This window comes from Coregonus lavaretus (genome assembly GCF_964263955.1).
Source record: "Coregonus lavaretus genome assembly, chromosome: 10".
Lineage (NCBI taxonomy): Eukaryota > Metazoa > Chordata > Actinopteri > Salmoniformes > Salmonidae > Coregonus > Coregonus lavaretus.
In genome coordinates this window covers 57,153,785-57,176,319 of record NC_139997.1, presented here as the reverse complement: position 1 = coordinate 57,176,319, position 22,535 = coordinate 57,153,785, and the positions used below count along the sequence as shown (strand labels likewise).

The 22,535-nt window shown below is 43.3% G+C and overlaps 1 protein-coding gene across 1 annotated transcript in view; it reads left to right on the top strand.

Annotated features, from left to right (window-relative positions):
- Nucleotides 1–1,448: 1,448 nt before the first annotated feature.
- LOC311136024 (teneurin-2-like) overlaps nt 1,449–22,535 on the top strand; it is a gene marked incomplete at both ends in the record, with an annotated part of 210,857 nt that continues 189,770 nt past the window's right edge. Inside the window, one exon of the mRNA XM_084170087.1 lies at nt 1,449–1,674. Coding sequence (XP_084026213.1) covers nt 1,449–1,674 — 226 coding nt within the window. The remainder of the gene's footprint in view (nt 1,675–22,535) is intronic.

Here is a 22,535-nt window from a genome sequence, read left to right as displayed (position 1 = left end):
GTCTATTGTTGAGTGGGTTAATATTGTCAGTCCAGATGAGTGTCAGCGTTTACCACTTACCATGATGAGGCCTTTGTGTGTGTAAATACTGCTGGTAATCAATGCCCTGAGTGGAGATTCCTCTTGATATGGAAACACTTCAAATAAAACCTTATTAAAAGTATTGATCTGCCCTCAGCTACAAGCCCAGTCAGTGTAATAAAGAGGAAATGTTCAAAAGCTTCCTATGCAAGCTATTATCAATATATTTTTCCTTGTTTCCTGTAAACATTTTGAAACTGCAAAATGTTAAAAGAGAGAAGTAAAGTGTTCTTTCATATGCTGCTTATCGGTTGTTGAAGTGGAACAAGGACATGTGTAATAAGAATCTTTCCACGTTTTATGCCTGTGAGGTTATGCTTGTGAGCTTCAAATAATAGTAATTGTTGTACTATTCTTTTGTGCAGTTCATCTGAATCTGTTGCTGTGTGAACATTGTTAAGATGGATAACAAAATGAATGTTACTGTTTTGTTCTATACGGAGGTCTACTATTCAAAGGGAGATGCATTATACTACCTGCTCTTTGACGCCATAGTTTCCTGCTTCTCAGCTACTGCTGGTGGGGGGGTGGTGGTGATGATGGTTGTGAGGCCTTGGCTGTGCCTGGCTGGTGTAGCACAGCCTCAGCCTCACAGACAGATGCAGAGTGGGCTGGTGTCACTGAGCGTCTGGACGGAGGCCTCCTCCCTCCAGCAGAGTGTGCTAGCTATGATTCTCATTCTCTCTCGCCTCATTGGGGGAGACAGAACTAACTCACTAAGTGATAATGAGCCTGAGACATCGTGAAGCTCCCCAGTCCTCATCCCTCCAGCAGAGACTGCCTGCTCACTGTATGAGTGGGAGGGTGTGTCCTGACTGTGTTTTGACAGTGTAGTCAGTCAGGTGTTGATTGTGTTGATGAGTGTATCTCTTTAACCTCAGCAGGAGATTTGGAATGGGACAACTCCACCAATCCCCATGGTGCTCCCATTCTGTGTTGACATGACGTCTCCGAAATAGACATGCATTGTTAAATGCTTGTTTGGTATATTTCTTTCAATTTCTTCTGAAAGAGCATGACTCTCACAGGCAGCGTAACGGACTACATGTCATTGATAGATACTAAAGTTAAGTACCTTACCTAAGACAACACTGTATGGTGGTCCAACACAAGATTTGAACAAGCATCGTTTTCAGTCCAGTTCTTTTGACTCTGTCTTGCAGTCCAGTTCAGCATGGTCTTAGTATTCTAGGAAGTGAACATGTTACTTTGATGTGTCAGTTTTCATGCCAGCTCTGCTCTCTCTCTCTCTCTCTCTCTCTCTCTCTCTCTCTCTCTCTCCCCCTCTCCCTCACTGTTGCCCCTAACAGGTGAGCACATCAACCTAAGCCAATCCCCTCGGAGCATTAGTGCCGGTCGCCGTGAAGATGGACACAAAGGAGCGCCGGCACCGCTCCCTGACCCGGGGCCGCTGCAGGAAGGACTTCCACCATGCAACGGAGTCCCTGGAGCCCGAGGAGTGCCGCGTGGCCACCCAGAAGTCCTACAGCTCCAGCGAGACGCTCAAGGCCTACGACCACGGCACGCGCCTACGCTACGGGGGCTGTGTGGCAGAGCTGGTGCATCACGAACACGAGGAGTACGTCCGCCAAGGTGAACTCTACGTTTCTGTTTCTGTCTCTGTCTCCACTGACCAGGGATGTTTTTCAATACATTCTCTTAGTTTCACAAGATTTCACAGAGTCTTCATTTTAGTCCTGTCCGCAGCATCTTGATCATGTTTTACTAAAGATAACCTCCCATGGTCTCTGTCATGATGTGGGTCATACCTTCATACTAGAGCTGGGCAATATGGACAACAATCCATATCACAAGAAATTGCCTGAATTAATGAGATGACGATAAACAGACTGATACGTTTATAACAATGTGCGCCACAGTTTTTTAAATGATCATTTAAACTACTACTACTAGTTTGATGGTTGTAGCCATCAATTGTCCCATTAACAATCACCCATATTTGCACACTTATTTCATTTCATGTACTACTTATCGTAATGAATGATATCAGTAAAATGCCTGCGATAAGTGGTCGGTGTCAATAATTTTTGGTTTATCGTCCCAGCTCTACTTCATACCATTCCTATACCATAGCAGGTATACAGTATTACCGGCAGTGCACACAAGGGGCGCGCAAAACAAATAGGGACGCACAAAACAAATGTAGGCAGCAGGGATCTTGATCCAGGAAGGGATTGATTGTCTCTGCTGTAACCAAGAAGCTTGCTCTTGCAAGCTAGCCACTTAGCTAGCGAGTTAGCAAACCAAATACATAGCTGGAGCCCTGAGCTGGATAATTTATTTTGGCACATCTTAGAGAGGTGACGTATATTTCTAATCAGTGGATGGGCATATGACATTTTTTTACTGTTCGAGTACTCGCATGATTTTTTTTAGAGTACTCGAATGAAAAATAAAAGGCCCACACTGGAAAAAAATATGTGTGCATTTATCTATATGTCAACAGATCACAACAATGCCTAATTTATCATAACCATTACAGATAACAAATCATAATTGCTAAATTGGCCCATATATATATATATATATATATATATAGTCAGTCAATAAAAAAGCAAGTGCCATTTAAGATTCATTTATTGAAACCGTAATATCAACTGGTTATATTATATTGTGGAACACAATCTTCAAAAAGGTAGTAACCACAGCAGTGGCGCTTGCTTGGCTGTGCAATGGCATAGCCTTGTTTTGGTAATTTAGCAGACAAGACACTCTTATTTCCAGAACCCTTATCACAGTCAAGACACACCTATTTTATAGTTTTAAAAAACATGATGTAATATAATAGAATGAAATACAACAGAATATTTTTCCAAATGAAAAAAGTTGCTAGTGCAGAGTGATGTGCATCTCATGGCTGGAACAGTTATTCTCAAAAATAGATTTTTTGAAACAGGGCTCGATTTAGCGAGTTGAAAGAAAAAAAATTCAGGGTTACAAACCAAAATCAGTGTTATTTTCGATATACAGACGTTCGATTTAGTTTATTCTATCTGTTCTTCGAAATTTTCAAAATGGATGAACAATTCCACATTGAACATGGCATGGTAATGAATTACAGCCATGACATCTGTTTGGTGTAATATGCCTACTCACCAAACAGATGTCATGGCTGTTATTCATTACCATTACCATATTACCATATTATGCTTAATGATTCTGATGAAAATACGCTCTTTGTCTTTATCAAACTAATGTTTTTGCATATTTTCAGTGTGGAACCTGTCTATGTTTAGAGGGTTATAGCCGAGACTAACCAATTCTAAATGACACTAGCAGTTCGCAAAGTAGCTTAAGCAGAAAATAGATAGGATGCAATTATTCCAAAACTGCAGCTCATTGTTGGAACACATATTTTTCTACTACAATCAAGAAGTCCATTTTACATTTGGGATAAAACTGTCGTCATTTGGCAAGGAATGTAGCTTGTGTATCCCATCAGTTAGATACGTTTTATAGGAATTTAATTCTGTAGGCCTAACGGGAGCTTGTGTGTGCACTCAGCATGCGTGTGTGGAGGGAGTGGTCGGAACGCAATTGATTGAATGAGACATGGAGCGGAAAGGGAATTTAGGGAGAAGGACAGTGTGATGCTTGGCTTGGGGTCTTTTTTGTTGTGCCTCGCAAATGCACATGTACAAATTGAACACTAGAGTCAAAGCAAATTAACGTTGTCTTCAAGACAAAATGTCACTTGCCCGTTCGGGCAGCCACAAAGCACATTACACCAAATAGTTTTAAAGTATTTGGAAAAAAAAGAAAATCTGTTAAAGATCGAGCTTTGACATCCGTTCGAGTACTCGAGTACTCATGCCCATCCCTACCTCAAACCAATACAGTTTTTGGGGGACGGTTTTGAAAATCATTTGGTTATTTTCAGTAAAAAGCGCCTCTCCAATATCACTTTCCTGGTCCACAGAGTGTGGATTATTCATTCTTCCTTCACGGGGTTGGACAAGCAATGACCCTTAACTCTCTCAGAATATTCAGTAGCTAACTGCACCCTTTCTCATTCAATTTCACAGGATACTAAACCCATGCGAAAACAATTGCAAAAAAGGCTTTTAACATTCCTGTCAGTTTGTCAATTAAAAACGGGGTGACAGATGTGCTGCTTAGTTTGGATCCAGACTAAAGCCCATCAATATTAATTTGAGGATGAAACCGTGATGAGTGACAGGTTGGGCCCGCTCCTACATTGTATTTGTCTACAAAACGTTATTGTATGCACAATGCTGTAGCTCTCACGTTGATTAATTTGATCAAACACATCTCTGTTGGGCTCATGAAAACACACAGTCAGATGGTGGCCAGGCGTATTAGTGTCTGGGAGGAGAGATAAGCTACATCATTCACAGGCTGGGCTGCTCCTGGCCCGGACACTCAGCGGGGAGGAATTCCTAATAGAATGGAAAGCTGCTGGCTCCCTGCACCGACAAAGTTTACATCTAGAAAGTCATTGAAACATAGCATAGACAAACCCTGTTGGTCAAAGTCATGGGAATTCATATCTAAACCTTGTTTAAAATGAAGGAAACATTTGAATATCATTCTACTTTAGTCAAATGGATAACAAAGGTCATTCCCCAATCAAAGACAGTCAGTCGCATAGCGGTGTCCTAACACTTGTCTGTAATCGTTCAGTATTGTTTGTGGAAATAATCAATTGTATACAGTATATGCCGTTTAGCAGACGCTTTTATCCAAAGTGACGTAAAGTCAATAGTGCATACATTTTACGAATGGTGGTCCGGGGAATCAAACCCACTATCCTGTGGTTTTCAGCCCTCTCATGACAGACAGACTCCGTGGCATACACACTGCTTCCTTTAGATGGATTTTGTTATAAATAAGTAGCACTAACTAAAGTAAATCTGGTAATTTCAGAAACTTTTCCTGTGGTAGGGAATTGCCGTTCAAAGCAGAAGGCAGACACTTCCAGGTGCTACATAGAAGTTCTATCTCTATTTGTTATTAATCTTTAACATGAAAGATGTATTGTGACTTGTACTGAGTTCACTACCATTGTATGACCTAGGTTATGCTATTGCCTTACACAGTACAGTAATTCAATGGGTGCAGGTTTTATTATGACATTTTTATTTGACGTTTTCACTTTGTAGTTATAGTGACACATTCTAAGCGGTTGCCTGTGGTTCTGAGATGGGTTTGCTGTGGAATTAACTGCTAAGGCCTCACACAGAACTGCATTACTCTCTCTCTCTATAGCATTGTTCAGTGTGCCCTGGGAGATGAGCTCAGGTAGATATCAACGGAAGAACAAAGACAGATGTCATGCAGGAAGGAGTGTCTGGGTTGAATATGCAGCTCTGGAGAAACCTGCTGAGGATACTAAACAGTATGCCTACCTCACCCAGAGCTATGGCTCACCTTGTCCTCACCTCACTCTCACTCAAACATCACACAGCACTTTCCTCCATGGATAGACTTTACCATGGAGAGCAGGTGTCACCTGACGAATATGAGAATTGAGGGCGAGAGAGAGAGAGAGAGCGCGGAAGACAGAAAAGAGACAGAATGCACCAGAACTTTAACACAACTGCTTGAGATGGACTTCGTGAAGTTTCTGCTACCATCTGATCCAATTTCTTGCAAAAGGGACACGTGCTTGTTCTCACCCTCCACCTTCTGTTCCCTCTATTCTCCTATTCCCTGGCAGGTGATGTGTCATTAGTCACCGAGATAAATGAGGACATAAAACTGTCCGTGTGTACAGCTTCAACACTGCAGTCAGGGTTCAGATGTGTGTGTGGGCCTGTGTCAGCCACAGCCATATGGTGGGGGATATCAGGTAGAGCAGGGTAGGCTCGTAATGACCCTGGGCTGATGAGAATGCACGCCGTCTCAGCCGCGGAGAGCCGAGCCAACCTCTCCATTAAGAGCAGTTTGGCTCCACGCAACATCTGATGTCATGCACTTCTGCTCCCCGGTTCAACCATTACCAAACACGGTTCAACCATTACCAAACACGGCTCTACCCCAAACACAGCGCCAATGTCGTTTGTTCTCATTTGCCCGCATTATTTGTTCTGGGCCTTAATCTTTGTGTGTGCATGTGCCCTTCATGTTCCAGTAGAATCCTGAACATAATTTAAACATGTCAGAATAAAGCCTTATGTTAAAAGCCATAAATACAGGCCTAAATAGACATAGTATGCACAGTATTGATTATTTGGTTATGGTAGAATGCAATATTGAGGGATGTAGACAACAAAATATAATCTTGATACAGAAATAGAGCTGGGACAGACTTGAGAGAGAACGGGCGGAAGATACAGCCATTACCATTGTGTGAATCCATAGTGACGTGTGCGACTGCTTGTAGACGAGTTGTCATAAACAGAGATGATAGATCATTTCCATTGTCAAGGGGAGCGTTTGTCCTTTGGCTTAAGGAGCTGTGTGTGCGGGCTGCGCAGACTAAGATTGGGATGTAATATTGATGGGTTTGTGGCTGCTGGTGTGCTGTCTTTGTCTGGGAGAGACTACTGGAATATGAATGAGCCTTTAGGAAGAGGAGGATTGGGTCTGGGGCCAAACAACATGAGTGTGAGGAGATGGCGAGTGGTGCGGCGCGCCAGGACAGGTTTCCCAGAATACCAGATCATAGCCATGCCACTGTGATCTGAAGAAACAGCAGGAGACATACAGGGCTGTCTATTTGTTCCTGTCTTTCAGTGGGTTTCTCTCTGCCTGTATATTCACCTCAAAGGCTGTTTTGTGTGCATTGTGTAGGTGCAGTGGGCCTAGAGTATGTGGACTGATAACGAGATTGGCTGCCCGTTGATTAATTTCAATGCTCATAGTAATAGGAGCACACAGGAATAGCAGGGGATGATATGGTGAGATGACATTTGTAGGTCAGTGCGAGGGCTTAGTGTGAGAGGGCACAGTTTGGTTTTACTACTGTAGCCCTCAGAGGCTGTGCGGCGCTAGTTTGTTAATTCCATTAGTTGCGTCACAATATACTCTCTGCTCTAATGCACAGATTGTAAGTCACCTCAATCGACACCATTTATTCTGTCCTTTCTCCCTCTTTAACAATTTGAATACAAATCTGAGAAAGCAACTACTTTTCTGAAACTATTGGATTGGCTGACTTCAACTAATGGCAGGGCTGTATCTGGAACGGCATGTTGAATATAGAAATAAAATGAATAGAGCACACACAATCACCTATACTATTCCAATCTATCTGACAATCATATTTGATCTACACATTACATTTCTTTCTGAACATTTAGTAAATGCCAGTAGACAGTAGATTCATCTTGCTAGCTAAGATTTTGAAAGTATAATGTTGACATGATCAGTCCAATCAAAGCTAAGGTAATTATAATGTGATTTGATGTAATTTTATCTGTGGCCAATGACCTTGTGCCTTCTTGGATGGGCACATCTTTTTTTTGTGGTATTTTTTACCCCTTTTTCTCCCCAAGTTCGTGATAACCAATTGGTAGTTGCAGTCTTGTCCCATCGCTGCAACTCCCGTACGGACTCGGGAGAGGCGAAAGTGGAGAGCCATGCGTCCTCCGAAACACGACCCTGCCAAACTGCTCGCTTAACCCGGAAGTCAGCAGCAGCAATGTGTCAGAGGAAACACCGTCCATCTGGCGACTGTGTCAGCGTGCATGCGCCTGGCCCGCCACAGGAGTCGCTAGAGCACGATGGGACAAGGACATCCCGGCTGGTCAAACCCTCCCCAAGCCCGGACGACGCTGGGCCAATTGTGCGCCGCCTCTTGGGTGTCCCGGGATCGAACCCGGATCTGTAGTGACGCCTCTAGCACTGCAATGCAGTGCCTTAGACCACTGCGCCACTCGGGAGGCTTGGATGGGCACTTATAATGTAAATCTATTGCATCACCCAAGGGGCTTTAACTTTCTAGCTCTCCCTGTAGATTTTGCGGTGACGTAGTGTCCCCATTAATGACAGAACACTGAGCCAATCATGGCGCAACTAGAGAACATTACCAACCCCTACGCTCCGTATTTTCCGCTGGCTGACCCTCCACAACATAAAGCACTGAGCTAGGCTAAAACACCTGCATTTTGGAGCTGCCTTACTCAAAGCATAAAATAGACCATGTTTATATGCAGCTTAATTAACTAAATGATTCTTTTTTTACATTGTTTGCAAACTGATATGTGACACCCACCTGCCCTGAATGACGGGTCGCCACTGGTGCATTTAAGTTTCCATGTAGCTTTGTGACTGAGCATGCCAGAATAACTAGGAAGGCCTGTATGACTGAGCAGACCAGCCTGTGTCTCCACAGTATTACCAAGGCCTCTTCCTCTGAGCAACCCTCTCTGGCTGCTTCTGCCTAACTTATGGCCATGCTGCAGTGATATGGTTATCTGTTGAAGTACAGCGTCAACAGAGGACTTGGCCTCAGGACACTGCAGCCATGGGTCGTTACGTCCTCCCCTTCCTCCCATCCTGGCTCCACTAGCCTTGTAGTGTGGTGTTGTCTCCAACCCCATCCAGGATTTAGAACAAGGATAAGAATTGTCCTGTCCTCCGCCAGATCTCCGCTTTGAGCTAGCCTCAGTGGTACACCAGTGGTATAGAGGTGTACGGTGTAGGGCTGACCTCAATTAGTCAACTGGTCGATTGTTTGGTCGATAGGCTTTTGGTCGACCAAGTTGTTTTTAGTTGAGCAGTAGCAAATATATATATATATATATATATATATATATATATATATATATATATATGCGCCCATCTCAGTGAATTAATCCATTGCGGAGGCCTAGACTAAGAGCCAATTTATGCTTGATACGAAAATGTGGTCGGAGGCTCCATATGGAGGGTGTGACACAATTACTGAGCCTCGGAGGCATGCAGAGACCAAATCGAGCTCCGTACTACATCTCCATGCACCTCCCAAATGTTGTAGCAATGCAGAGGGCTCGGTTGATGGTAGGTAGGGGCGGTACATCCTGTATAAACACAAACTCACTTCCTTGACAACTTCCTTCACAACAGCTCTGCACTGCTCTGAGAAGCGCAAGAAGTATGAATGCACTGACTTCTGCAGAGGCGTATCACGGTAAATGCTGCACGGCCAATGCAGACGTTGGATTGACCATGCAGCGCCCAGATGCACAATGCACTTCTCGCTCCAGAATGTGCTCTCTCCCGCCAATTTGTGCACATACATTTTTCATAACTTAATTGTGTGAATTGTTTGCGTTTGATTGTTAGTGTATATATCATTTCCCCATTACATACTGTATATCACCAGTAGTACATTTCCCATTAATTCCTATAATTATTAATCTACAATGTTTGTTTGGTTATGGTAATTTATGTTAATGCATTAAATATATTATTATTTCAGTCTTACTGTTCGGAGTGGACACATTGTTTTCAGAGCGCACAACCTTTGCTATACTTGTGAGAAACAAGTTTTAGTTTACAGTATTTCATTCCATTTACGAGTTTTGTCAATTCAATTTAGTCATTGTCTTTTGTTTGAAGCGCTACTGTCAATGTTGAGTAAGGATGCGCACCTGATTACGCATAGAAGTATATAGGCCAATAGGCTACCTGGCCTAAGTGGAAATGTAGGCATATACAGTGGCTTGCGAGAGTATTCACTCCCCTTGGAATTTTTCCTATTTTGTTGCCTTACAACCTGGAATTAAAATAGATTTTTGGGGGGTTTGTATCATTTCATTTACACAACATGCCTACCACTTTGAAGATGCAAAATATTTTTTTGTGTGAAACAAACAAGAAATAAGACAAAAAAACTGAAAACTTGAGCGTGCGTAACTATTCACCCACCCAAAGTCAATACTTTGTATAGCCACCTTTTGCAGCAATTACAGCTACAAGTCTCTTGGGGTATGTCTCTATAAGCTTGGCACATCTAGCCACTGGGATTTTTGCCCATTCTTCAAGGCAAAACTGCTCCAGCTCTTTCAAGTTGGATGGGTTCTGCTGGTGTACAACAATCTTTAAGTCATACCACAGATTCTCAGTTGGATTGAGGTCTGGGCTTTGACTAGGCCATTCCAAGACATTTAAATGTTTCCCCTTAAACCACTCGAGTGTTGCTTTAGCAGTATGCTTAGGGTCATTGTCCTGCTGGAAGGTGAACCTCCGTCCCAGTCTCAAATCTCTGGAAGACTGAAACAGGTTTCTTTCAAGAATTTCCCTGTATTTAGTGCCATCCATCATTCCTTCAATTCTGACCAGTTTCCCAGTCCCTGCCAATGAAAAACATCCCCACAGTATGATGCTGCCACCACCATGCTTCACTGTGGGGATGGTGTTCTCGGGGTGATGAGATGTGTTGGGTTTGCGCCAGACATAGCGTTTTCCTTGATGGCCAAAAAGCTCAATTTTAGTCTCATCTGACCAGAGTACCTTCTTCCATATGTTTGGGGAGTCTCCCACATGGCTTTTGGCGAACACCAAACATGTTTGCTTATTTTTTTCTTTAAGCATGGCTTTTTTCTGGCCACTCTTCCGTAAAGTCCAGCTCTGTGGAGTGTACGGCTTAAAGTGGTCCTATGGAAAGATACTCCAATCTCCGCTGTGGAGCTTTGCAGCTCCTTCAGGGTTATCTTTGGTCTCTTTGTTGCCTCTCTGATTAATGCCCTCCTTGCCTGGTCCGTGAGTTTTTGTGGGCGGCCCTCTCTTGGCAGGTTTGTTGTGGTGCCATATTCTTTCTATTTTTGTATAATGTATTTAATGGTGCTCCGTGGGATGTTCAAAGTTTCAGATATTTTTTTATAACCCAACCCTGATCTGTACTTCTCCACAACTTTGTCCCTGACCTGTTTGGAGACCTCCTTGGTCTTCATGGTGCTGGTTGCTTGGTGGTGCCCCTTGCTTAGTGGTGTTGCAGACTCTGGGGCCTTTCAGAACAGGTGTATATATACTGAGATCACGTGACAGATCATGTGATGCTTTGATTGCACACAGGTGGACTTTATTTAACTAATTATGTGACTTCTGAAGGTAATTGGTTGCACCAGATCTTATTTAGGGGCTTCATAGCAAAGGGGTTGAATACATATGCACTCACCACTTTTCCGTTATTTTTTTAATTTCACTTCACCAAATTCGACTATTTTGTGTATGTCCATTACATGAAATCCAAATAAAAATCAATTTAAATTACAGGTTGTAATGCAACGAAATAGGAAAAACACCAAGGGGGGTGAATACTTTTGCAAGGCACTGTAAATGTGCCCATTTGGGGATCTGACAGTATTTCTGATTGGCTTAACGCACCACCACTAATGAGCTGTGGAACTTCTCAAGGTAATGTTTTCTTCACCTCAAACAGCAAGCAAACGAATCTGTTGAGAATGACAACAGTTCCTCAATGTATTTGAAAAATCTTTCCAGCTCTCTACCTTTCAATAACCACTCAGCATGAAAGGGAAAAATGTCATGCTCTGATCCAGTGGAAACGTCATAAAATAAGCCTACCTGATTACTTCTTATCAGTGCTTTACTTGGACTGAAATAGGTTCCGGTACTCAATCTGGGTGCTGGTACTGTTTATATTGAGGTGCAGGAGCACCACAATACTTTTGAGCTAATATTCTTTAAGAGGAACAGGAGCTCAAGCAGTAGAACATTTGAGGTGTCAGTACTCAGCTCCGGTGAGCTCCTGCTCAAGTCAAGCACTGCTTCTTATCCCTTGCACAAATAGTCTACAGCTGTGTCTGTCCCGAGCTCACTGGAACTGGAAACTCGGTGTGCCCAGAATATTTTATACAATGTTGCAAGTTCGCTAGCTCAAGCTTTCTTCGGCCAGACCCCAAGTTAATAGTTGATACAATGTTTCAAGTTCGTTGCAGACAGGCCATGCATCGCCAATATGATTTATAGGATATATATTTTTTATCAGGATATTTTCTGATAATGTTTTTATCTGCAATGTTTTTATTTGTTGGCTTTATGTAGGCTATTTTTACATAGTTGGCAATGACAATAGAAGTTACTTTTTAGGTTTGTATAATTTTAATTTAGATTTGGATAGAATTTTGAGTAACCACATGACAATGATTTTGAGATAAGAAGACGTTATTATAAATTAAATGAAACTGTTCCACGAAAATGTGCATATGAAAACCATAACTGGCACTCAGATCTGTAGAAATTGTAAGAAAAATTGGCATTCCACATGAGAAAGGTTGCCAACTCCTCATGTAGCCTATTACCGGCAACTTCAGGAGAGTAATGGCAGAATCTGCGAAAGCCAGCCGGAAATGGAGGAGAATGGTCTAGTGAGGTTAAGGTTTTAGTCTTCTGGTTATCTAGATCTCTGGCTCCTTCTTGAGTAATTTGTGTGTTATTTCATCAAACGGTAAGATTAACGCATCAGACAAGCTCAATGCATATAGTTGATTTTATTAAAACACATAGGGTGTGTCTATATATGGAAAAATACACATTTAAAAATGTTGACCAATCGATTGGTCGAAAGACGACTTTCGGGTCGACCAAGATTTTCTTTAGTCTGGGATAGCCCTAGTGTGGTGTGTATATACATTAGCAGTCAAAAGCTTGGACACACTTACTCATTCAAGGGTTTTTCTTTATTTTTACTATTTTTTACATTGTAGAATAATAGTGAAGACATCAAAACTATGAAATAACACATATGGAATCATGTAGTAACCAAAAAAATGTAGTTTGTATTTGAGATTCTTCAAATATCCACCCTTTGCATTGATGACAGCTTTGCACACTCTTGGCATTCTCTTGGCAGTCGCAAAAACCATCAAGCGCTATGATGAAACTGGCTCTCATGAGGACCACCACAGGAATGGAAGACCCAGCGTTACCTCTGCTGCAGAGGATAAGTTCATTAGAGCTACCAGCCTCAGAAATTGCAGCCCAAATAAATGCTTCACAGAGTTCAAGTGACAGACACATCTCAACATCAACGGTTCAGAATTGCTGCAAAGAAACCACTATTAAAGGACACCAATAATAAGAGAGCTGCTTGGGCCAAGACACATGAGCAATGGACATTAGACAGGTGGAAATGTGTCCTTTGGTCTAGAGTCCAAATTGGAGATTTTTAGTTCCAACCGCCGTGTCTTTTTGAGACACGGTGTGGGTGAACGGATGATCTCTGCATGTGTAGTTCCCACCGTAAAGCATGGAGGAGGAGGTGTTATGGTGTTGGGGTGCTTTGTTGGTGACACTGTCTGTGATTTATTTAGAATTCAAGGAACACTTAACCAGCATGGCTACGACAGCATTCTGCAGCAATACGCTATATCCCATCTGGTTTGGGCTTAGTGGGACTATCATTTGTTTTTCAACAGCACAATGACCCAACACACCTCCAGGCTGTGTAAATGCTATTTTACCAAGAAGGAGAGTGATGGAGTGTTGCATCAGATGACCTGGCCTCCGCAATCCCCCGACCTCAACCCAAATGAGATGGTTTCGGATGAGTCGGACGGCAGAGTGAAGGAAAAGCAGCCAACAACTGCTAAGCATATGTGGGAACTCCTTCAAGACAGTTGGAAAAGTAGTCCAGGTGAAGCTGGTTGAGAGAATGCCAAGAGTGTGCAAAGCTGTCATCAAGGCAAAGGGTGACTATTTGAAGAATGTCAAATAAAAAATATATTCTGATTTGTTTAACACTTGTTTTGGTTACTACATGATTCCATATGTGTTATTTCATAGTTTTGATGTCTTCACTATTATTCTACAATGTAGAAAATAGTAAAAATAAAGAAAAACCCTTGAGTAGGCGTGTCCAATCCTCTGACTAGTACTGTAGGTCTAGTTGCATTTCATAAATCTGGGCAAAGGTTTGCTTTTGAAGGTTCAGATCTCAGTAGTGGTATTTTTAGCGGATCTCAGTAGTGGTACTATTAACAATAGCAATTAGCTATTGTTAAATCCAAGGGAAGGGAGGCAGTGTAATTCCAGCTCCACAGTGTGTTGCAGTTCCTTTCATTTCCAGAGGCCCTATTAGCTTCCTGGGTCCCAGTTAGACCCCACACCAGGGCACTCTTAGCCCGTAAGTAGCTCCCTCTTTATTTTGCATAAGATGAACAATAATGCACTGGAGTGAACCTTGGTTTTTCACCCCCCTCCAGAACATAATGGCCTGTAATGTGGAATTCCAAGGATGCAGACACCTTGAAAATTTGCCTGGCTTTGAAATTGAGCCAGCCGGTGAAAGAGGTGGGATACATTAGCCCTTAATGTCTTCGCCACAACTAAGCCCCCGTTGCTAAGATAATTAGCTTCAAGCCAGTAAAGGCTATTACGGTCTTTCTTTCTCCCTGAACCTTTTCATATATTTTCAGTCATCTTAGTTAGTCTGAACTCAATGTACAGAATGTCGCTACTTCAACTCAACAACAAAAGATGTCCATTCTCATGTTTAGATGAAGGCCTTTTAGATCATGCTGATGTTCAAGCCAGAGAGCAATGCATCGTGTTAACCAAGATTTTGTCATCCAATTAATGTGTACATGAAATACTGAGTATACTCATCCACTTGTGCTCTGAGCAAAGTATAGCTAATAGCTGCTGCCTCATCTGAGAAGATAAAAAGGGAACACAGCAATATGTTAGTGATGGTGGGAGTGGAACCCTGATGCATTGATGGAGGACTCTGAGGGCCAGAGATTTTTGAGCAATCTCATGAATAAAATAGTCAGAGACAGATGCTCCACAATCAGGCAAGGAGCAGGATAGGACACTCTGAAATGACCCTAATGGGCATCTATAAGGTTGGAACTCCAGGATCTGCATATGTCAGTGGCCCACAGACTCTGATCGGTCTGAAAAGCACTGTGCAAAGTGACTGAGATCAGAGAGCATGTTAAACGCAGCAATGAGGACAAAATGGGGATGATCAATGCCAATGTATGGCGATAAATGAGAGAGATCAGTTTGATTAATGTTCATATACTGTACAGCTGATAGATATCAAAGATTTGCCATGCCCGTGATCACGGTTTAATAAGAAAGTATTTGCTCTATTTGCCTAGGAAATGCGGCTGCATTTCTCTTCTGAGATTGATTAGAACCAGGCATGCCAAGTCTGAATCCTTCTGGATGTTAGGGCATAAGTGAAACCCATATGTCAGTTATGCCTCCAAACTTCTCTCCCCTTCTGCACCTTCACTTTTCTTTTTCTTTTTTTCTACTAAAATCAGGGAAAATGCAGTGAAGCGAGAGAGGAACTCTGAGACAGAAAATGAAAGAAACATATTCGATTTCATTACAGTTATGAGCTTTCATTAAGGTTTGTTCTCCCATGTACCTGAGAAATGGAGTAGTTTCAGTGAAAGCGGCTGGGAGTCCTCTATTTCAGCTCAGCAGGGATTTTTCTTTGGAACAAAATCTCTGGCATCATTATTACTTATATTAACAGTCCAGACTTGCCTAGGGCTCTCAAGAATTTAGATTTGCACTATGAGGCACAGGTTGGGCTTTGTATCACTCTGAAAAGTAATGGGTTTTATCACGGAAATACTGGGTGGCTTTTTCAATCAGTGCTACTCAGCTCAGATGGCTTTACTTATAGAACATTTTTTGGGGGAGGGGGGGGGGGGTTGTGCGGAGGAGGGCGGGGATGGGGGGGAGAAAAAGCTCCAAGACAAATCAGTTTTTCATCCTGTTTGTCACTGGACATGGCCCGTATCCCTGTAGTTTCAGTCGTGTGCAGGTAGATCTGACAGGCCTGGTCACCTCAGCTTACCCACTCATGTTATCTCTTTCAGACCACAAACACTCTGCCAGTCCTGGACATGCAGCTCATTTGCATATGCATAAGACCATCAATCAGGGTGTTTGAGTGGCCTGAAAGGAGACAATTGAAGTGATGTCAGTCTTGAATTGCCACGCTGTACCTGCTGGCATGCGAACAATGCTGTGTTGCCATAGAAACAGTTTCCTCGACAAATGACCTTTCTTCCTCCTCTCTCCTATTTCAGCACCTCGTTGAAAGGGGGCTGCTGGCTCACAAGGCCTGCGTGTTTGTGGATATGTAAAGTGTGTGGACCAACACTGGGACTGAGGGAGATGCCAGGCCATGACTAAACTGTGTTTGTTAGGGAAATGACCTTGTCTTTTTCTCCCTCATTAATCAATGGAAACTTTGTGTTAAAACATCTGGTCTGCATCATCAGTATTGCACGCCTGTCTTTCTATTCTCTTTTGGTTAAACAAAGATCCATAGATCTATTTGAGGGTTTGCAAAATAGCTAAAGTCTTTTCAGATTTGAAATATAATTAAAATGCCTTGTCAAACAACTTGTGTGAAATCACCATTATCATTCTAATTGTATAGTTTTTTTTTCCATCTTAGTGTGTGTGAATAAGAATGACCATATGTGACCCACCACCTTGATTCGGTCTTATGTAGCAAAATTTGAAATTGTGTTTTTTACATTGCATAAAGGTAGAGACTCAGAGCTAGGAATTGTATATAATACACTGCAGTTGAGGAACAATAGGAAAGTAATTCTGCTTTGAAAGTTGATAAACTTGTAACCTCACTTTTGAGAAAATGGCCCTTAGCCCCACCCATCTCTTTAAGGGTTCACATGTGAAGCCATGTGCTAAACAGAGTGAATAAGATAGTGTAGTGAACAACCAAAGATTTGAAGACTAAAAGTGGTGAAAGTAGAAGCAAAAAGTAGTAGCAAAAATAAACTTTATCTAGTCCTTAGCCTATATCCTAATCTGACTTTGGTGCAGGTCATGTTTTTCTTCACATTACCGTCTCTGGTAAACATACTATATCAAATAAAGTCAAAGTTTATTTGTCACATGCACAAGATACAGAAGGTGCAACTAAATAGTTACTTGCATAGTGGATACTTTTGTTTAGACATGTAGCAAGCTAGGTAGCTAAACAATTAACCATTATCCCTACCCACAATACTAGCAATACAAACTGATTGTCATAGCTTGCCACCATGCATAAAGCTGCAGGTAGCTAAAGCTAAACAACTAGGTTCAATGGTAGCTAGCTATCTAACAGTAGGCTATAACTAGCAATGCAAATGGCTTTTTGAGATACAAATAATATTACTAAACAGATCATACACAAAACGTTAGTTAGCGAGCCAGCCAGCTAACAGTATGCTTGAACTTGCAATGAGAATTACTTTCTGACAAAATTAGAAACTTATAATATCTGAAAATGTAGCTAGACTCTTACCCTAATACATGGATGAACGCTTCTCCCTCTGTCATGGATGCCATGGTTGCCCTTAGTTTGAAGATGTAATCCGGAGACAGGTGTTTTATACAACAGCCTTCTGTGTTCTCTTTTCGACTCCCTCCGCATTTGCAATCATAATCTGCTTTCATCGGGCATTCCAATGATTTCAAAACTCGGTCAACATCTTCCATGACAACAACACTGTTGGTTGCCGTTTCTTCCCCATCACTGTCATCCAAAGACTCTACAATGTCCGATTAATTTTCAGTCAGAGAGAGTCAGCATGGCAAGATCATCCTCCAGAAAGTAGTCCATCACAACTTTTTTATACTGATCTTTGTCGATAGCGCCTGTTAAATTCAGGGCAGAAATGTTAAGAGCAGTAGCAACACTTTTGCAGTTCTCCATGTTATCTTTCAAAAAAGCAGCAGTGGCAAGGATTATCTACACATACTGAGCAGCTCATGTTATAGACAGAAGTGGGAAGGTTCCTGTCTTCTTCCGTGACTAAACCAACTAGGCTCGTAAATTAAAAAATATTTACAGATGGCATACAAGTTTGTTATTAAGGCACATGAAAGTTCACATGATCCAGAAGGCATTTCTGCCCCAAAATAAATGTTAATGAAAAAAATGTTTACGTTCAAATGCCTCTCCTGTGAAGTAGTAACATGCGACATTACATTTACATTTACATTTACGTCATTTAGCAGACGCTCTTATCCAGAGCGACTTACAAATAGGTGCATTCACCTTATAGCCAGTGGGATAACCACTTTACAATGTATTTTTTTTTTTTTTTTTTTTTGGGGGGGGGGGGGGGGGGGGTTGGAGTAAAGGGGGGGGGGGGTAGAAGGATTACTTTATCCTATCCCAGGTATTCCTTAAAGAGGTGGGGTTTCAAATGTCTCCGGAAGGTGGTGAGTGACTCCGCTGTCCTGGCGTCGTGAGGGAGCTTGTTCCACCATTGGGGTGCCAGAGCAGCGAACAGTTTTGACTGGGCTGAGCGGGAACTATGCTTCCGCAGAGGTAGGGGAGCCAGCAGGCCAGAGGTGGATGAACGCAGAGCCCTCGTTTGGGTGTAGGGACTGATCAGAGCCTGAAGGTACGGAGGTGCCGTTCCCCTCACAGCTCCGTAGGCAAGCACCATGGACTTGTAGCAGATGCGAGCTTCAACTGGAAGCCAGTGGAGTGTGCGGAGGAGCGGGGTGACGTGAGAGAACTTGGGAAGGTTGAACACCAGACGGGCTGCTGCATTCTGGATGAGTTGTAGGGGTTTAATGGCACAGGCAGGGAGCCCAGCCAACAGCGAGTTGCAGTAATCCAGACGGGAGATGACAAGTGCCTGGATTAGGACCTGTGCCGCTTCCTGTGTAAGGCAGGGTCGTACTCTCCGAATGTTGTAGAGCATGAACCTACAGGATCGGGTCACCGCCTTGATGTTAGCGGAGAACGACAGGGTGTTGTCCAGGGTCACGCCAAGGCTCTTCGCACTCTGGGAGGAGGACACAACGGAGTTGTCAACCGTGATGGCGAGATCATGGAACGGGCAGTCCTTCCCCGGGAGGAAGAGCAGCTCCGTCTTGCCAGGGTTCAGCTTGAGGTGGTGATCCGTCATCCATACTGATATGTCTGCCAGATATGCAGAGATGCGATTCGCCACCTGGTTATCAGAAGGGGGAAAGGAGAAGATTAGTTGTGTGTCGTCAGCGTAGCAATGATAGGAGAGGCCATGTGAGGATATGACAGAGCCAAGTGACTTTGTGTATAGCGAGAATAGGAGAGGGCCTAGAACTGAGCCCTGGGGGACACCAGTGGTGAGAGCACGTGGTGCGGAGACAGCTTCTCGCCACGCCACTTGGTAGGAGCGACCGGTCAGGTAGGACGCAATCCAAGAGTGAGCCGCGCCGGAGATGCCCAGCTCGGAGAGGGTGGAGAGGAGGATCTGATGGTTCACAGTATCAAAGGCAGCAGACAGGTCTAGAAGGACAAGAGCAGAGGAGAGAGAGTTAGCTTTAGCAGTGCGGAGAGCCTCTGTGACACAGAGAAGAGCAGTCTCAGTTGAATGACCAGTCTTGAAACCTGACTGGTTTGGATCAAGAAGGTCATTCTGAGAGAGATAGCAAGAGAGTTGGCTAAAGACGGCACGCTCAATAGTTTTGGAGAGAAAAGAAAGAAGGGATACTGGTCTGTAGTTGTTGACATCAGAGGGATCGAGTGTTGGTTTTTTGAGAAGGGGTGCAACTCTCGCTCTCTTGAAGACGGAAGGGACATAGCCAGCGTTCAAGGATGAGTTGATCAGCGAGGTGAGGTAAGGGAGAAGGTCACCGGAGATGGTCTGGAGAAGAGAGGAGGGGATAGGGTCAAGCGGGCAGGTTGTTGGGCGGCCATAAGCCTAGCTTCCTGAAACGGGTCACATACACTACATGACCAAAAGTATGTTGACATCTGCTCGTCGAACATCTCATTCCAAAATCATGGGCATTAATATGGAGTTGGTCCCCCCTTTGCTGCTATAACAGCCTCCACTCTTCTGGGAAGGCTTTCCACTAGATGTTGGAACATTGCTAAGGGGACTTGCTTCCATTCAGCCACAAAAGCATTAGTGAGGTCGGGCACTGATGTTGGGCGATTAGGCCTGGCTCGCAGTCAGCGTTCCATTTAATCCCAAAGGTGTTCGATGGGGTTGAGGTCAGGTCTCTGCGCAGGCCAGTCAAGTTCTTCCACACTGATCTCGATAAACCATTTCTGTATGGACCTCGCTTTGTGCACCGGGGTATTGTCATGCTGAAATAGGAAAGGGCCTTCCCCAAACTGTTGCCACAAAGTTGGAAGCACAGAATTGTCTAGAATGTCATTGTATGCTGTAGCGTTAAGATTTCCCTTCACTGGAACTAAGGGGCCTACCCCAAACCATGAAAAACAGCCCAATACCATTATTCCTCCTCCACCAAACTATGCATTTGGGGCAGATAGCATTCTCCTGGCATCCGCAAACCCAGATTTGTCTGTCGGACTGCCAGATGGTGAAGCATGATTAATAATTTCAGAGAACGCATTTCCACTGCTCCAGAGTCCAATGGCAGCGAGCTTTACATCACTCCAGCCAACGCTTGGCACTGCGCATGGTGATCTTAGGCTTGAGTGCAGCTGCTTTCATGAAGCTCCCGACGAACAGTTATTGTGCTGACGTTGCTTCCAGAGGCAGTTTGGAACTCGGTAGTGAGTATTGCAACCGAGGACAGACAATTTTTACATGCTACACGTTTCAGTACTCGGTGGTCACGTCCTGTGAGCTTGTGTGGCCTACCACTTCGCGGCTGAGCCGTTGTTGCTCCTAGACTTTCCACTTTACAATAACAGCACTTACAGTTGACAGGTGCAGCACTAGCAGGGCAGAAATTTGGCAAACTGGCTTGTTGGAAAGCTGGCATCCTATGCTCTTCAGTAAGGCCATTCTACTGCCAATGTTTGTCTATGGAGATTGCATGGCTACGTGTTCGATTTTATACACCTGTCAGCAACGGGTGTGGCTGAAATAGCCAAATCCATTCATTTGAAGGGGTGTCCACATACTTTTCTATATACGGTGCATTCGGAAAGTATTGAGACCCCTTCACTTTTTCCACATTTTGTTATGTTACAGCCTTATTCTAAAATGGATTAAATAAAACATTTTCCTCATCAATCTACACACAATACCCCATAATAACAAAGCAAACACTGTTTTATTTATTTATTTGTGAACATTTATTGAAAACAAAAACCAGAAATATCTTATTTAAATAAGGATTCAGACCCTTTGCTATGAGACTAAATATTGAGCTCAAGTGAATCCTGTTTCCACTGATCATCCTTGACATGTTTCTACAACTTGATTGTAGTCCACCTGTGGTAAATTCAATTGATTGAACATGATTTGGAAAGGCACACACCTGTCTATATAAGGTCCCACAGTTGACAGTGCATGTCAGAGCAAAAACCAAGCCATGAAGTCGAAATAATTGTCTGTAGAGCTCAGAGACAGGATTGCGTCAAGGCAAAGATCTGAGGAAGGGTTCCAAAACATTTCTACAGCGTTGAAGGTACCCAAGAACACAGTGGCCTCCATCATTCTTAAATGGAAGAAGTTTGGAACCACCAAGACTCTTCCTAGAGCTGGCCGCCCGGCCAAACTGAGCAATTAGGGGGAGAAGAGCCTTGGTCAGGGAGGTGACCAAGAACCCGATGGTCACTCTGACAGAGCTCCAGAGTTCCTCTGTGGAGATGGGAGAACCTTCCAGAAAGACAACCATCTCAGCAGCACTCCACAAATCAGGCCTTTATGGTAGAGTGACCAGACGGAAGCCACTCCTCAGTAAAAGGCACATGACAGCCAGCTTGGAGTTTGCCAATAGGCACCTAAAGAATCTCAGACCATGAGAAACAAGATTCTTTAGTCTGATTAAACCAAGATGGAACTCTTTGGCCTGAGTGCCAAGTGTCACGTCTGGAGGAAACCTAGCACCATCCCTACGGTGAAGCATGGTGGTAGCAGCATCATGTTGTGGGGATGTTTTCGGTGGCAGGGACGGGGAGACTATTCAGGATCGAGGTAAAGATGAACGGAGCAAAGTACAGAGAGATCCTTGTTGAAAACCTGCTCCAGAGTGCTCTGGACCTCAGACTGGGGCGAAGGTTTACCTTCCAACAGGACAACAACCCTAAGCACACAGCGAAGACGACGCAGGAGTGGCTTCGGGACAAGTCTCTGAATGTCCTTGAGTGGCCCAGACAGAGCCCAGACTTGAACCCAATCTAACATTTCTGGAGAGACCTGAAAAAAGCTGTGCAGCGACGCTCCCCATCCAACCTGACAGAGCTTGAGAGGATCTGCAGAGAAGAATGGGAGAAACTCTCCAAATACAGGTGTGCCAAGCTTGTACAGTGGGGAAAAAAAGTATTTAGTCAGCCACCAATTGTGCATGTTCTCCCACTTAAAAAGATGAGAGAGGCCTGTAATCTTCATCATAGGTACACGTCAACTATGACAGACAAAATGAGAAAAAAAAATCCAGAAAATCACATTGTAGGATTTTTTATGAATTTATTTGCAAATTATGGTGGAAAATAAGTATTTGGTCAATAACAAAAGTTTCTCAATACTTTGTTATATACCCTTTGTTGGCAATGACACAGGTCAAACGTTTTCTGTAAGTCTTCACAAGGTTTTCACACACTGTTGCTGGTATTT